Source organism: Paroedura picta, chromosome 4, assembly GCF_049243985.1.
Source record: "Paroedura picta isolate Pp20150507F chromosome 4, Ppicta_v3.0, whole genome shotgun sequence".
Lineage (NCBI taxonomy): Eukaryota > Metazoa > Chordata > Lepidosauria > Squamata > Gekkonidae > Paroedura > Paroedura picta.
The window spans coordinates 77,116,110-77,133,492 of record NC_135372.1 but is presented as its reverse complement, the minus strand read 5'-3'; the positions used below and the strand labels follow the sequence as shown (position 1 = coordinate 77,133,492).

Sequence of the window (17,383 nt, the reverse complement as noted above, 5' to 3'; positions counted from 1 at the left end):
AAATGAAGGGAACTTGCAAATGGGGCTGTGTTGTGCTTGGGGACTTAGGGGAGATTTAAAGCACTTCTGTGGAGGGACTGTAGCCGGAGAAGCCTCGCTGGGTGAATTAAGCCTCGCTGGTTCGTTGCTTTCCACTCGCTCTGAGGAAAAAAAATGGTGATCGCTTCGCCGGAAGTGCGGAGGAGAGAGCCAGGGGGAGGGATTTTGTTGGAACCGCAATAATAGGAACGCACAGGTCTTTTTCGCTAGTGTTGCAGATTGTTCGCAAGAGCGTAGTGCTTTTTGGAGGGTGAATCCACTTTTCCCTATTTCCCTAGAAGCACTACAACAAATCGCTTTTCGCGGGAGTGTTGCAGGAGTGTTGCAGATTGTGTGCGATGTCTTGCGGAACAGCAAATTAGTAGCGTTTACAATTTGCAAGCCTTCTGCTACATTAAAGTCATGCGGAATGGACCTTAGAGTCCAGTAGCACCTTTAAGACCAACAGAGTTTTGTTCATGGTATGAGCTTTTCCCTCAGATACAAAGGGAGGACATAATAGAGGTTTATATAATCATACATGGGATAAAGAGAGTGGATACAGAAAACATTTTCTCCCTTTCCCAAAATATTAGGACTCAAGTGCATCCAATGATGTTGATGGCCATACTTCTTTACTCAGCAAATGATTAAAATGTTGAATTAGCTGTCAGAGGATATAGTGATGACCAGAAGCATAAATGACTTAAAAAGAGGATTAGACACATTACTGGAAGATTGGGTTTTCAGTAGCTAGTAGCCATAGTGACTAAAGGAAACTTTTTCACATTCAGCAGCAGTAAACCTATGAATACCAGTTTCAGGAAGCAACATCAAGGAAAGCCTCAACCTCTATGTCTGCCATTAACCCCCCACTACAGTAACTTTTTGAGCACAGTCTGAAACAGGGTGCTGGATTACTAGTCTGATTTAGCAGGACTCTTCTTTTGTTTTTAATGGTAAATGGAAGCAAGGATGTAGAATCAACCAGCTGTTCTCCATTCTTCAGGCAGGAGCATGTCCCTACTTACAATATTGCAGTATGAGCTGGCCCTGAACAGGATCCTACTACCATAGGCAACAGGGAAGGGAAAGCACACTTTTACCATATCTATTAAACCCACCGTATTTTGCCCCTTCTGCCAATGTCATAAGTGCTAACCAAAGTTTCCAGAATGCCAGGAGGAAGAGTTAGTTCATGTTTTTTGCAAATCAGCTCTGTCTGCAAATAAAATAAAATTAGTTGCTGTAGGTTTTAATTACTTTCAAATGCATTTCTGCTAATGCAATCAAGATACTTTAGAATTTAAAATAATGGCTGTTTAGATTCAATACAAAAGGAAATGAGTGTGAGAAGGAAAAGGTATTAAAGAAAGCAGTTCATGGGAAGCAAGATTTATTATGTGTTAGAGAAGGGCTCATCAGTTTGACGAGCTGTATTAATGTCAGTGGGCATATGCTTTTGTAAGGCTGAGCACCCAAGTCCCAAACTCTGGCTATTTAAACTATGATTTGTTGCCATATAGGTATTCTGGACACATTTGTCATAGATTAGCAAGATGCCTGTGAACAGTATAATTTTGGATATTTTTAAATGAAAGTCAATGGCTGACATCTGTAGTCTATGAAGAAAATAAAAAGGCTCCAGTTAACAGCATCTGTTGGGTGATCCTTGACAGTTATATGATGGGGAAAGCAAACTGGGAAACAAAAGGAGTGGAAGGAGAATGGGCTTTCTTCTTGTGATTCTTCTAATGATAAATTTCCAGTGTGATGAGACCCAAACTCTGCAGTACTCAGACCATGTGTTGATTCCTGATATAGAAGGAAAGGGTCACGACACTGACACTTGTGTGTATAATGCTGTACTTGTTTTTAAAAAGCAATACCAAACAAAACTAAATATGCATATCATATGAGATTAAGCCAAATACTACTTTGAAGGTTAATTGTTGAATCCACCTATCCTTCCACTTCCTCATAAGGGGGCATACCTTGTCTTAGCCTCACTTTGGATTTCCTTTGGATGCTGTGAGTTGACTCTATCTTTCCACATTTAGGCTTTCCTCCCCTTATTTCCCAGGCTGAAATTCGCTACATGTTTTCCGCACTGAGTCCGACAGAGGCAGCCTCCCATCATGCTTTGTTCCCTTCCCTTTTCATTTTTTTTTTTTTGTAAAATGGTGCCTGCTTGTTCCAAAACTGGTGGGCATGGGGGAAATCCTGGTTTAAAATATTTCTGCCTTTGGCAGGCCTGAATTAGATCCTGTTAGACCCCACATTAAAAAATGAAAAACAGTTTTCTAAGGATGCCTTTGCTGCAGTAAGGGGGCTCTTACTTGTAAGAGTAAGGTTTGCACCCGAGGAGGCAAATTTCAGTGTGGAAATGGATGAAAAACTTGACTCTTTAAAAAAGCTAATCTGAACAATATGCCTAGTGTGGAAACAGTCCATGCCACGTGTTTTTTTTAATATGTTAAAACATGTTATTGGTGGTGCATTATATTTAAAAAGTTGTAATTATTCAGCATTTTAACTTTCAGAATCAGCACTCATAGACGGTAATGTTCTTGTCCCTGAAGACTACTTCTCCAGAATTCATACCTCTCCTTACTCAATTATTTCTTTGAGATATGACATAAAGTGACAAGAAGGAATGATGACAGCCAGACATACTGAAAAAATTGTTTTGTGACTAGAATATTATCACATTTTTATACTGTAAGGAATACCCTCTGAATAACATGTACAATGAGGTATGAGTTTATTTACCTCAGACAGTGAAAGAAGACCAGAGCACTTGTCGTCTTGTTGAAGAAAACTCAGACTTAGTTTTCCTAAGTTGAGTTTTTTCTTCTGTTCCTTCAGTATTTGCTTCAAGACCTGGAACGCATATTCTGGAGTCCAAGTACTAATGGAACAATAATGAATATAATGAAGGGGCAATTAAAAAGATCTCACTGTATTATTGTTACAGCCATATATTTAATTCACTATTATAATGCATAATTGCTATGGCCGGCACTGGTGCCTCAATTTAGGCTGATGTTCTGGTTCTAGATGTTCAGTTGCCTAATATTACCTGCTTTTGGATGGTGTACAATATTAGTTAAAGTTGGGGCTGGTCCAATGATTTTGGACACCCTAGGTGAGGGTAGCCAAGCCAGCCCCTCCAAGCAATGGAGAAATAAGAAGATGGTATCCATCTTCATAGTCCCCCCTGCTGGGTCACAGGGAGGTGAAAAGATGGCACCTCCTTCTAGCCCATTCTAGGATGCAAAGACCAACTGCAACCCCACCCCACTTTTCCCTTGGGGTGCAGGGTCAGCCACAAGGCACTGTGGTGTCTATCCTCTTTGCCCCATGTGGCCTGGAAAGAAGCTGCCTTCCTTCTCTTCACCTCACATGGTGAGCCTTAGTGAGACATGGCAAAAGGGAATAGGGGCTGGGACCTCATCACACGACTGATGGAGGAAAAGGAAGAGAAGGCTAGGAGTTTCTTCCAGGACAGTTAATATGCTATGGGTATGCCACTTACTGGAGTAGACAGTTTTGCTCTTTATAAATACTTGTAAAATATATATATATATATATATATATATATATATATATATATATATGTATGTATGTATGTATGTATGTATGTATGTATGTATGTATGTATGTATGTATATATATATATATATGGAAAAGCAGCTATTTTCTCCAGGGGGAACTGATTTCTGTTGCCTGGAGAGGAGCTGTAAAACCAGGGGCTCCCCAGGCCCCACCTGGGACTGGCATCGTTAACAGTGTTTTGAATCCAAGCAGGCTATCCTATGTTTTTAACAGTCCTTCTCTGCAACTGATGTGTGGCTGCAAAGATCCAGAACTGGGTCCAGGGAACCAGGACCCAACTTTTTTAAACTTGCATATCTAATTGGGCTTAAGTCACATCAGGAAACATGACATCAAACACTGTGCTAATAGGCTTTGTAAAGACAAATGACAGCATAAGACTCTCAGAATTGCAAGTAAGTTATGGGATAGCATATTGTAGGAAGCTATATGATTTGACAATCCGGCAACTGGAAACGGAGAAGCCAGAGTATTTGGACCTGAATTAAAAAAGAATTTTAGAATCATAGAGTTGGAAGGGGCCATCTAGTCCAACCCCCTGCTCAATGCAGGATCAGTCTAAAGCATCCAGGAGAAGTATCTGTCCAGCCACTGCTTGAAGACTGTCAATGAAGGGGAGTTCACCACCTCCTCAGGCAGTCGATTCCTCTGCTGAACTAAGCCCTGAGTGACCTAGCCTTTGGCAGGTAAGAGGACAGTTTTAAGAAAGAACCACAATTCCACTTTATTTTGGCGTTTAAATGGCCACAGCTTTATTCAATACTCAAAACAGAGGGTTAGGGAAAACAAGGGAATGAACCTGATCAACGCAGTCAACTGACTGCGGTATCCATCAGCAAACCTTAAGGAGGCTATCAAGTTCCCCACTGGGAATCCGGGTCTCCCATGTGGGTCTGCACTGATCCTGGGAGATGCCAAAATACGCTGTGACAAACAAAGCCTAACAAATAACATGCTAAAGGGAGAGTGGGTGGGTATCATAGAATCATAGAATCAAAGAGTTGGAAGGGGCCATACAGGCCATCTAGTCCAACCCCCTGCTCAATGCAGGATCAGCCCTAATCATCCTAAAGCATCCAAGAAAAGTGTGTATCCAACCTTTGCTTGAAGACTGCCAGTGAGGGGGAGCTCACCACCTCCTTAGGCAGCCTATTCCACTGCTGAACTACTCTGACTGTGAAAAATTTTTTCCTGATATCTAGCCTATATCGTTGTACTTGAAGTTTAAACCCATTACTGCGTGTCTTTTCCTCTGCAGCCAATAGAAACAGCATCCTGCCCTCCTCCAAGTGACAACCTTTCAAATACTTAAAGAGGGCTATCATGTCCCCTCTCAACCTCCTTTTCTCCAGGCTGAACATTCCCAAGTCCCTCAACCTATCTTCATAGGGCTTGGTCCCTTGGCCCCAGATCATCTTTGTCGCTCTCCTCTGTACCCTTTCAATTTTATCTACGTCCTTCTTGAAGTGAGGCCTCCAGAACTGCACACAGTACTCCAGGTGTGGTCTGACCAGTGCCGTATACAATGGGACTATGACATCCTGTGATTTTGATGTGATGCCCCTGTTGATACAGGCCAAAATGGCATTCGCTTTTTTTACCGCTGCATCACACTGCCTGCTCATGTTTAGTTTACAATCCACAAGTACCCCAAGGTCTCGTTCACACATAGTGTTACCTAGAAGCGTATCCCCCATCCAGTAGGCATGCTTTTCATTTTTCTGACCCAGATGCAGAACTTTACACTAATCTTTATTAAATTGCATCTTGTTCTCATTTGCCCATTTTCCCATTGTGTTCAGATCTCGTTGAACTCTGTCTCTATCTTCCGGAGTATTTGCCAGTCCTCCCAATTTGGTGTCATCTGCAAACTTGATAAGTAGTCCCTCCACCCCCTCATCTAGATCATTAATAAATGTGTTAAAAAGTACCGGGCCGAGCACCGAGCCCTGAGGTACCCCGCTACTCACCTCTTTCCAGTCTGATGAAACACCATTGACAACAACTCTTTGAGTGCGGTTCTCTAACCAATTCCCTATCCACTTAACTATCTGAAAATCCAGATTGCAGTCCTTCAACTTATCCATCAGAACATCATGGGGAACCTTGTCAAAAGCTTTATTAAAATCCAAGTAAATGACATCAACTGAATTTCCCCGATCCAGCAAACCTGTTACTTGGTCAAAAAAGGAAACCAGGTTGGTCTGGCAGGACCTGTTGGAGACAAATCCATGCTGACTTCTTTGGATCACCAAATTGTCCTCCAGATGTTTGCATCGCGAAGAGGCAGGAAGAAGTCAGTCAGTGTCCTAAAAGGACACTCTTAGCCCCGCCTCCCACCACACACGCGCTGCCAAAACAGTGCGAGACCAAGCAAACGCAGGTTGGCTGCCGGAGTCGATGCTCCTTTCTCTGCCCTCCCCCCACCAAAAGGCGACACGAATAAGTCCGTGGCGCCCATTGTTAACAGTTTCAGTATGTTGAGAGGCATATTGCTGCTCAAATAATAAAATAATTTTTACTGTGAAGAGAAACAACTATGTATAGAAAGAGAGAGAGAGAGAGACCTAGCTTGCTAGCAAGCTGCAGTTATTCTTCTTTTCAACTGCTGTGCTTGAGGCAAGCTTGGAGGAAGTGCACTCAAAAGGAGGAAGTCTCCTGTAGAACCGATCAGGACATTGGAGGAGATAATTTGAAAATGACCCAGAAGTTCCTATTCTAACTATACTAATACACACATCTTCTGACTCCCCTGATGGACAATAAATTCTGCTCAATCAGGCACACTGCAGATTGTCCATATTCCAGTAGCCTTGCTATCTTTTGCCTCTCTGAACATACAGGATGTGTGGCACCTTGATATCCACAGATATTGACTAGGAGCAGGTGCTTCCAAAAACAAGGGTGAGAGGGCAAGGCAGGTCTATAACAGAATTTCATGAGCCATCTGAGGATCTTTACCCATGTGTTCACAAGCACCATAAACAACCAAGGTGTATACAGATGGTATCTGAAATCTTAGCATATTTTTTGCTCTAAGGTATAAACTCAGTCCCACCACCCCTTCCACTGCTATGCAAATCACACAAGCCCTTAGCAGTGAGTATATTGGTCATAACAGGATTGATTTTTCCTTCTTGCCACCCTTCTGAAAGGCTGTCTGGCTACTTTATTTTTTAAAACACAGCAAGGTTATTCATTTATTTGATACTTAAAAAATGTATTTTGTAGTGCCTATTTAATAGTGAGAGCAAAAAAACAGAACCGTAGCTAGTGTTCAGGTGTTTACATGGGAAATGAGTTCCTCATGTTTTCAATGGTGTTTGGCCTATACATATTAAGAGAAACTCAGGCTCTAGGGCTGCCAAGCTGACACACATCATATATAAAACCCAGCTGAAATGAATGCATTTTTCATCTTGTCAGTCTTCCTTTGCCAAGGATAATTAAAGGAAGTCTGCAGTAACCACCACTGATTAATCTTACCAATCTGCAGTGTAGATTTCACAGATTAAAAATGGTTTCTTTAGCAGGGAGTAGGGAACTGCAAAAGAAAATCTGTGTTCTTCATTGCTATGTAAAATGATTTCTAATGTCATAAATGAGCCAGCTTTTCATTAGGAACTCATAAAAGCGGATTGTTAATGACAGCACCTATTAGATCTTAACCAGAAGGAAGCTAAGGGAAGAGGAATTTTTTTCTGGCAACGTTGCTCATTTATTGATACTATGCATATTAAAAATTAAAATAGAACCTTTCACTGTGATCCTTTGTCTTTTGACTCTTCTCTGGAAGAACTTTGGAATTCTGCATTTTGCTTACTGCCACTAGTGTTAAACAGTGGACCAATTTTTCATAATTTACCTAAAAGACAGACAAAAAGTTTTACATTCAAGATTCTAATACTTCAGGACCAATTTGTAAAGTAGCAAATAAATAGTGAGATTATCTGAATTTGTTGAAGTGATTTGTCAGAAATATATTAATAAACAAAAACAGTGTATTCTCTATTAATTCTTTTAGAGTCTTTAAACCAATGAAACTGGAATCTATCTTACTCTATAAGGCCCATTATGCACGGCCGCCGAAACGGCGATTTCGGGTCACATGGAAAACGCGGAGGGGGAAGACGCGACGCATACTGGTTATACACGGGGTGGGGCGCGACGGCGGTAAAACCCAGAGTAACCGATTATGCACGCGCCGATCCGGGCGCCGCTTCTGGTTGCGCCCCGCTCACCCGGAAGCTGCGCTTTCTTCCGCGTTTCACTGACGCGGCTTTTTCGGCGGCATGCACCGAAGCTGCAGCCGGTTGCAGCCAGCTCCGTGCGTTATCCGTGATTTTAGTCGCCGCCATTCCACCCCGAATGTGCGCTAAAACCCCCGTGCATAATGGGTCTAAAGGAGACATCTTCTCAACAAATGCAAATTGATTTAATAGCTATTCCTATTTTCCAAGGGATTAGGGTATTATGTTTCCATAAAAGAGTGAACTACAGATTTCTACAAGCAATTTATCTACACATTAGAATATCTACAATTCCTAAAGGTGAAACTAGGACAGTTAAAGTACAAAAAACAGATTCAAGTCTGCAGTGTGTGTCTGTGCATATATATTCCACCTAAATCCACTGAACCCAGGGAATCTGCATCTGGACGACAATTTCCCTTATAATCTCTTTTTCTCTGTGTACTGGGTCAAAACTATTTGTTGTCACCTATCTGAAATGATGTATTAACATACCAGTTCTTGGTCATTTGCCTTGGAAAAGGTCTTGAAAAGAAGTTTGACTGTTGGTAGTTGCAGAGGGATCTCATGTTTTAGAAGAAGGTGGCTCAGCTGTGTCTGAGGAAGAAGACCTGATACTCGGGGATCCAAAACCTTACATGCTTCCTGCAGTTTTTCTAGTGTAATCAGACTCAAAGGATATGTCTCTAACTCCTTTCTGAGGAATGTCAGAAGATGTTCATTGTCTTCATATGTCACAGGTGGTTTCTGCACAGTGTCCTAAGAGAAGTAATTATTTTAAATATATAGTGAAAAGTGTTTATTAATGTATTTGAATTATTTATTTATTTATTTATTTTCATAATTATATGCCGCCACATTCCATTCAGACTCAGGGCAGTTCACAATAAAACAATAAAGACCAATTTAACCCCATTAAAACCCGTTAAAATAACATTAAACAATGAACATTTAAAAGAAGTTCTAACCCTCCCCGCTCTCCCTCTGTTCAACTATAAGGGGCCAAGAGCTCTTTCACATTGGGAGTGAGGGTCCTGATTTACCCATGCAAAGGGATCCACTGATGGAGACTCACCATGGCTTCAACAATACACCTGGTGGAAGAGCTCCGTCTTACAGGACCTGTGGAAAGCTGACAATTCTGACAGGGCCTGTAGATCTTCAGGGAGCTCATTCCACCAGATCGAGGCCAGGCAAATGCCCTGGGGGCTCAGGACAGCCAGCAAGTCCATACCCATAAAGCGTAGGGCCCTGCGGGAGGCATAAGAAGATAGGCTTTACCTGTTGTCTTTCATGTTGCCTTAAAGTCTGAGCTCCGATAGATGGCTTTAGAAGCATATGCATATAGGACAAAGATTTATCTCCAAATGGAGCAGAGACACAATGTGTATTTGGAAGGTTTGAACCCTTGGATAACAAACACACAATCAGAAGGAATCCAATAAATACTGGCAGTGAAAATTTCAATATCCAAAATACAGAAAATGTGTCAACTGGAAAATATGAGTTGGATCCTACCAGCATTTCCACTGGTGCAAGATGGAAGGGGGACCATTGCATACAATTCCTCACTTCACTACAAACTCCATCCAGTGTGGCTTTTCATCCATGCCATTCCACAATCATTGACATGACTATTTTGATGGTGCAGAATGGGGCTCTCTTCCCTATTCTGTCAGTTGAAAAGTTGGTAATACCCAGAAAAGTTGGTAATACCCAGATTCTTTATAAGGAAACTAGGCACTATGCTTGAACCAGGAAGACTTGTTTCTCAGTTGTTTCTCAGTCATAAAGATGACTTTAGGGAGACCAAGGGTAGCCTACTTCACTGACTCTCTGCTAACCTCCCTCCCAAGATTATTATCGTGAGGATAAAAATGAGAAAACTCACCGTTTCCATACCCGCAAAAAATGGCAGAATGGATGCCTTCATTTTCCACAGAATGACAAGCATTTTACACTGAAATCTTGCTCCTCAGGGACATATCCGAGTGTACTCCCTGTTTACTGTTTGTTTTGTGAATGCTGTTAAAACTGGATTCCTCTCCCTCTCCTGGGAGGAAATTCACATTTACCCAGTGAGGAAGCTTAAAAATTGAGTTGGCTTCCTCCTCTGTTTCCTGCCTCAAATGATGACATGTCAACTCCACCAACAGTCTGCCTCTCCTTTGACCCTTTCCCCTCCCCTCCCCTCCCCTACATTTTCCTTTTGAACATAATTGCATTGCATTGCTAATCTGTGGTAGCATAAGCACCAGCTTTCTGGGGCTTCCCAGCAGCCCTAGCAACAGACTTGGAGCTCAGTTAGAGCTTTGAATGGATGACTTGTGTAGATACTTTTGCAGGGACTTGTGCAGCAGTGAGGTGATGTTATGACTCTTGTGTTGTGTGAGCTGCTAGAATCTGCTGAAAGAAAACAGACAAATCTTGACAGTAGGGTTGTCAACTGGCAGCAGGCAACCAGAAGTAGACTGTGCTGGAGGGGACAAGGGGGGTGCCGTTGGGTGATAGTGTAACATGAGGATCGTTTATGCACTGGGAAGTTCACTGCCTCAGCTCTCATGCAAGAATACAAATTGGGGGTGGATGACATGCACCAGGCCAAATGCTCCCCCATGTGGGTGCAGGAAGAGGTGGGGCAATTTGCCACGACTAAAACTCCAGCCTGCAGCCCAGCATGAAACCTCCAGTGTATAAACGGTCTATGTGTGAGAAAAACCTGCAAATGACTCACACCTCTCTACTAATCTCTGGACCATCTATGAGAAAGTCATGGCATATCCAGCAATTCCTAGAATTGATTGATGTCACTTTTAGGTTTTCCCATGGCATCATAAAATGATGTTTTTAAATTTTTCTTTCCTCCAGCTGGCTGCTGGAGTGAAAGTGGGAAAGATTAGCTCAAGAAGTGGATATTCCCCCACCCTTATGGTAACCTGGTAACTGTGCTAAGAGACAGAAGGGGGGGCACTAGTGTCCAAAGCTGAAGTGTGGAAAACATGGTTGCCATGTTTTGGTGCAGAAACACCAAACCGCCCAGAGCTGCAAAGAAATGGGTAGTATAGAAATCTAAATAAACAAACAAACAAACAAATAAATAAATAAATAAATGTATCTGATCTAAATTACTGAATAATTAGTGAAAAATATCTGTGGCACAGGAGAATGTAATTACTATTTTAAAAATGTCTTAAAATGGGATTAAATTCTGCTCAGAAGTGTAAAACAAATGCCACCTCCTGCTTGCAAATGCACATTTGGAAACTGCACAATTGTGTGCTTCCTGACAGGAAACCCCTCCAGTGTTTTCCCATTGCCTCACTGTGACTTTTAGCCTCCTGATCAGGCAGCAGAGAATCCAAAAGCATAGACAACCTGAACTTCTCTCCCCCCCCTTGGGTTGTCAATCAGTGCAAGCCACCAATCCCTTCACAGCAATTATTTGGGGAACTCAAACTCCCTTCCCCTCCCAAGCTCTGAAATTAATTTAAAAACCACTTCTTCATTGCTATGGGGAAATGCTACAACTGTAAAACTTAAAAAAAAACCGTACACTTCTGCATTGCTGCAGGATCATGCCACAACAATAAAACATTTCCTTAGATCCCTTTTCAAGATTCTTTGTATAATGGATTCTCTTTTTGTTCAAGTAGATTTGTGGTAGGCTGGCCATGGTAACTGGACCCCGATGGTTGTTTGTTCACAATAATGATTTAAAACACAGAACACACAAGCCAAGCTAATAGGGAGAGGGCTGCTTCATCACATGCCCCCCTCTTCCCCATTCATATCCTACTACCAGAAAACACAAACAGGAATGTGTTTTAGCTGCCTGATCCCAAAATTACCATGCACAATGAAGAGAATATTTTTATTTGTACTGACAGTACGTAGCTTTGTGTTCCCACAGCAACTAAGAGCTCTACCACATGTACAGTAATTAAAAAAAACCCTTTTGTGTACAACCTTTTAAAGGTATGTGTGTGTCACATTAGGGCTGTCTTCTTGTCAGGTAAATATGGTACGCAGAATATTATAACTGAAAAAAATGGTGTGAGGTGTAATGTCCAGCATTTAAAGCTTTAGTGCTGTTTAATGCTTTATATTAGTTCCAGAATATGAGAATCTGGATGCTCCCATCCCAGGTTCTATTCATGACTGCTATGAAGGAATCTTTAATGCTTTGTGTTTTTCCTAAATAAAGTTATTTTGTGTGGATCAAGAGACACTGCATATTCCCAAATGCTTGCAAAACCTTATATGAGAAAAAGTATGAAAATCAAGAATCTGGAATTTCTATCCTCCTAAGTGATTTGCTGCTATCTGTAAACTTTGCTACCAGATCATTACGAGAGAGAGAGAGAGAGAGAGAGAGAGAGAGAGAGAGAGAGAGAGAGAGAGAGAGCTGTTCCTGATTATTTTGCAATCTATTGATTGTCCTCCAGGAAGGGTAGAATAAAAAAAACCAACCTAGGAAGCAACTTACTTTGGTCTCCATAAATTGATCATTGTTTGCTTTTACTTGTTGAGACTTGTGTCCTTCCTTTTCCCCATTGTTCTGTTGTTCATCATTTAGCCCATAATTGATTTGTTGACAAGAAGACTTATTGAGATCTGGAGGGTTTCCATGTTTCTGTCTTGTATGATATGGAGGTAGTGTTTTGAACATGGATTGAGTTTCAGCTTTCGTGCCATGTTTTGCTTTGCTGTCAGAAACAAGTGTGCATTGTACTGATTGATGCCTAGACAACTGATCTATCATATTCTTTCACATTACGGAGCAATACAAAAATATTAACTTAGATGTTTCTTGACTGGGAAGAAATGCAGTAGTTTTATCAGTTAGGTTTATGAAGGGACATTTGGAATTATTATGCTTGTGGTTTGAAAATACAATAATCTCAAAAACAATCTTGGCCCAATTCTATTTAATTTTGCTAAAGCGAGAACTTCAATGAAATCACCATTTGTGGAGAATAATCTAAGACTCATAACAGAAAGAATTTTCAAGCCAAATACAATTGCAAATTAAAAAAATCTAGCTCACAGCCTATGCAAAAAGAATTGTTTTTACTCTGCACCTAAAATCATATAGGTTAGGTGCCAGGTGAATAGCTGCAGGGAGGGAATTAGTTTGGTATTGTGGCTACAATACCAGATTAGGATGTGAGGGATTCAGGTTCAAAAGCCACTCTGCCACAGAAGCTTTCTGGGTGAAGCTAGCAACACATTCCCAGTCTAACCTATCACAGAGTTGTTGCAAGGGTACTTGGGGTTTCCCTTCACCCCCAGTGCATCCCACCAAAATGCAGAGAACCAAAGAACATACTGAGGACAGATTATTATAAAAAGGTGTATTAAAAGGGCTATTCTGCACATTGTTAATTATAGTGTGAAGCCTGCTATAACTTTATTATTGCCATATAATAAATATATGTTCAATCCCAGCAGCTGGCTCAAGGTTGACTCAGCCTTCCATCCTTCCAAGGTCGGTAAAATGAGTACCCAGCCTTCTGGGGGGTAAACAGTAATGACTGGGGAAGTTACTGGCAAACCACCCCATATTGAGTCTGCCATGAAAACGCTAGAGGGCGTCACCCCAAGGGTCAGACATGACCCGGTGCTTGCACAGGGGATACCGTTACCTTTACCATTGCCATATTGATGTCCCAGTGCATCTGTACTATTTCATACAGGACCCACAATGAGGCTGCTCATCCAAGAAACCATCCCCCTTTATAGTTAGTAAAGCATTTTGATGTGCCAGAGGTGGGATGATAGAAATGATCTATGGAGGCAGCTCTGACCAACTGGCCCCAATATCTGGTGTCAAGAGACCAGAAAGAGGCCAGGTAATCCTGATGTTATCACAAATCTGGCCAAGGGTGGCTTGACACATCGTGGCAGGGAGCATATATGGCTGGGTGTGTCATCTTTCTTGACCCATGCTCAACAAAAATAGAGTCCAATAGCACCTTTAAGACCAACAAAGATTTATTCAAGGTGCATGGACTTGAAAGCTCATGCCTTGAATAAATCTTTGTTGGTCTTAAAGGTGCTATTGGATTCTATTTCTGTTGTGCTATTTCAGACCAACACAGCTACCCACTTGAATCTTGACCCATGCTGTTTGTGTGGGGAAACAAATGCCAGCCTGTCCTCATGTTGTGAGGATAAAGGGAGAAGAGACTCCTGTGAGCCTCTTTGGATCCCACTGGGCAGAAAGGCAGGGTCTCAATGAAGTAAAAAGAACAAAATCAACAAGGCACCACCAGGGAATGCCTTGTCTGGAATTGTACCTTCTATCCTCATGGGTTCTCATGGGAAAGAATCTGAACTTAAGGGTTTAACACATTATAATCTCTCATTTTAAAAGAACCCAGTGACTTAAAACAAGTTGTAAACAGTACCAGATATTAGCATATTACAATTTAATTTTAACATCCAGTAGTTCCTGACAGTTAGAGTGGTTTCTCAGTGGAACAGGCTTCTTTGGGAGGTGGTGGGTTCTCCATCTTTGGAAATTTTTAAACAGAGGCTGGATAGCCATCTGACGGAGAGGCTGATTCTGTGAAGGCTCAAGGGGGTGGCAGGTTACAGTGGATGAGTGATAGGGTTCTGAGTGTCCTGCATAGTACAGGGGATTGGACTAGATGACACAGGAGGTACCTTCCAACTCTATTATTGTATGATTCTAAATTAAATGTACTGAGGCTAGATGGGTGGCCACCTCTTCATCTTGACACAAAAACTTTGAAATGATTTACCTAGGGAGATTCACCTGTCTCCACCTATTGGTGACTTTTGCTAGCAGGTGAAGAATTTTGGGTTCATCTGGCATACCTTCAATAATGGCTATTGGCCCTGCTTTTAGAGCTATTTGTTTATATTTTAAATTGAATTTTAGATTTTAACTGTATTTAATAGTTTCTCTAATGGCATAAAGTGAAGAGGAACTAAAGAGCCTGTTGATGCGGGTGAAGGAGGAGAGTGCAAAAGTTGGCTTGAAACTCAACATCAAGAAAACAGATCATGGCATCCGGCCCTCTCAATTCCTGGCAAATAGATGGGGAAGAAATGGAGATAGTGACAGGTTTTATTTTCCTGGGCTCCAAGATCACTTCAGATGGGGACTGCAGCAAAGAAATTAAAAGACGCTTGCTCCTGGGGAGGAAAGCTATGGCAAATCTAGACAGCATCCTAAAAAGCAGAGACATCACCCTGCCAACAAAAGTGCGTTTAGTCAAGGCTACGGTATTCCCAGTTGCAATGCATGGCTGAGAAAGTTGGACCATAAAGAAGGCCGAGTGTCAGAGAATTGAGGCTTTTGAACTCTGGTGCTGGAGAAGACTCTTGTGAGTCCCTTGGACTGCAAGGTGAACAAACCGGTCAGTCCTAGAGGAGATCAGCCCTGCAGGCGCCTTAGAAGGCCAGATCCTGAAGATGAAACTCAAATACTTTGGCCACCTCATGAGAAGGAAGGACTCCCTGGAGAAGAGCCTAATACTCGGAGCGATCGAGGGCAAAAGAAGGGGACGACAGAGAATGAGGTGGCTGGATGGAGTCACTGAAGCAGTAGGTGCAAACTTAAATGGACTCCGGGGAATGGTAGAGGACAGGAAGGCCTGGAGGATCATTGTCCATGGGGTCGCGATGGGTCGGACACGACTTCGCACCTAACAACAACAATAGTTTAAAGGTAGTTTTTAGTGTTTTAAATGTTTGCCACCTTGTGGACCTTGATTGCCTAAAATGATGGCATAAAATGTACTAAATAAATATAGATTTAGGCCATATTGTAATTTAATGCCTTCTCCAATTAATTCTGAAGTTAATTACCTATACCCATTAACAGGAGGCAGAAGATATTTTTCTCATAAGTCATACTTACCTATCAGGTTTTTCTACCAGGTATTTGACATATTTGCTCCCAATGATTTTTATGACAGTCTCATAATTTGCATTGAAACCATAAGGGATGTTTTTGATAGAAGCCATTGACTGCAGACTTTCTTCTGGAGATTAAGTTCCTGTAATTTCAAAAGGAATGCATTCACTGATTCCTTAGAAAGGAATCTATGTTTTTTTCTTTAAAGATAGAACTGAAAACAGACAGTGGCTCTCAGACCTTTTAGGACAGAAGTCTAACTCATTTTGATGAGTCCTTAACATATATTAAATCAAGGACCTCAACCAATAGCATGAGAGAACCCAAAAGAAAACAAATGATGTACAAAAGGAAGCTTAGGGTAATAAGGAGCAAATGCCAACAATGCAGCTACAGCTAGTTGGCTAATTTCTATTAGGTATGAAGATTTTTGTCATAGAATTTTGTATTTTTTTAGGATCTATCATTGAAATGATACTCCTACAAGTCACACCCATTATAGTCCACCCAATGGCCCAACTTCATATGGCTCTCATCTGAGGACTTTCATCATTCCATTTCAGAAGGAAGAACCGGTCTGTTATTATTTGGGATCAATACAAGTTCAAAAGGAATGACAAATGTTCAGTTTCTGCATCCTCACCTGCTTTTAAGGCGCTCATTTTTAGAGATTTGAGTTAGAGGCCTGTACTTTATACATTAATTTCTTATAAGATTTTTTTAAGAATATTTTTTTACATGTTGAAAATACATAATGCCACTATAGTCTTTGGAATGGCAATGCCTGGAACTGGTAGTGTACAGTTTTCAAGTGGACAATGAAATCTTTGATGGGGAAATTGTCATAGACACAAATGCCCAAATGGCCTTGGCAGACCATGTACCTGTTGGGCTTTGCAGAAAAACTCTTGAGAAAAGATTAGCTCCAAAACTCTCAATCCAATGCTAAAGCTCTGCAGAAGAACTTCTGCAAGGAAAAAAAGAGATTCTTCAAGACCTCTTTGTGCTCAGTGCAAGGAGCAAGACATACAACCACAGGCTCTGGTGCGCAGATCTCTAGACAGGTAAAGGTCTGCTGCTTGCTGAAGTACTTCTCCAGTATCTACAGTGAGACCAGCATTTCACCTTGTACTCATATTGAACCATCTGAAAATTAACTTGCTACATATTTTATAGTACTTCATTACTCAAGTTCACAGTATATTTTTAAACAATTATTTTCTACATTTGTATAAAGGACTGGGAACACCCACCTCTGTTGAGTTCTCTCACTTGCTTTTCTCTAAAGGTAAAGACAAAAGGTGTCCAGGCACAGCTGCAGCCACACCAGGGTGAACAAATGGCTTTTCATCCTCCACTGGGACAGCAAATCTGGTGTTACTAAGGACGCACTGCGGTTGCCAGGCTGGGCAGTGTGTGTCACTCCACAGTAAATGAAGCCAGCAGGAGGCATGTGTTAGTTTCAGATTGATCAGGTGGGCAGACTTGTTTGCCTGGTATATCTTATTCCAAATGCTCAGAGATCATGTGGAATTGTTCACCAATGTGGAGGGGAGGCAACCTTCAGATATTTCAGTGACACAATGAGATGGTGGATTTTTAGAGTGTA

At 41.5% G+C, this 17,383-nt stretch overlaps 1 protein-coding gene across 3 annotated transcripts in view; it reads right to left on the bottom strand.

Moving 5' to 3' along the window:
* The window catches only part of C4H1orf87 (chromosome 4 C1orf87 homolog), a 31,559-nt gene extending 14,396 nt beyond the window's left edge, over nt 1-17,163 (bottom strand). Inside the window, exons 1-8 of one of the 3 annotated variants that reach the window (XM_077333546.1) lie at nt 17,028-17,163; nt 15,778-15,916; nt 12,373-12,592; nt 9,168-9,293; nt 8,382-8,645; nt 7,392-7,501; nt 2,791-2,929; nt 1,143-1,240 (exon numbers count right to left, since the gene is read on the bottom strand). In XM_077333546.1, the coding sequence (XP_077189661.1) occupies nt 1,143-1,240; nt 2,791-2,929; nt 7,392-7,501; nt 8,382-8,645; nt 9,168-9,293; nt 12,373-12,592; nt 15,778-15,884 (1,064 nt within the window). In that variant the 5' untranslated portion in view covers nt 15,885-15,916; nt 17,028-17,163. The remainder of the gene's footprint in view (nt 1-1,142; nt 1,241-2,790; nt 2,930-7,391; nt 7,502-8,381; nt 8,646-9,167; nt 9,294-12,372; nt 12,593-15,777; nt 15,917-17,027) is intronic. The other 2 variants (XM_077333547.1, XM_077333548.1) reach the window with 2 other exon arrangements.
* Between the last annotated feature and the right edge of the window lie 220 nt (nt 17,164-17,383).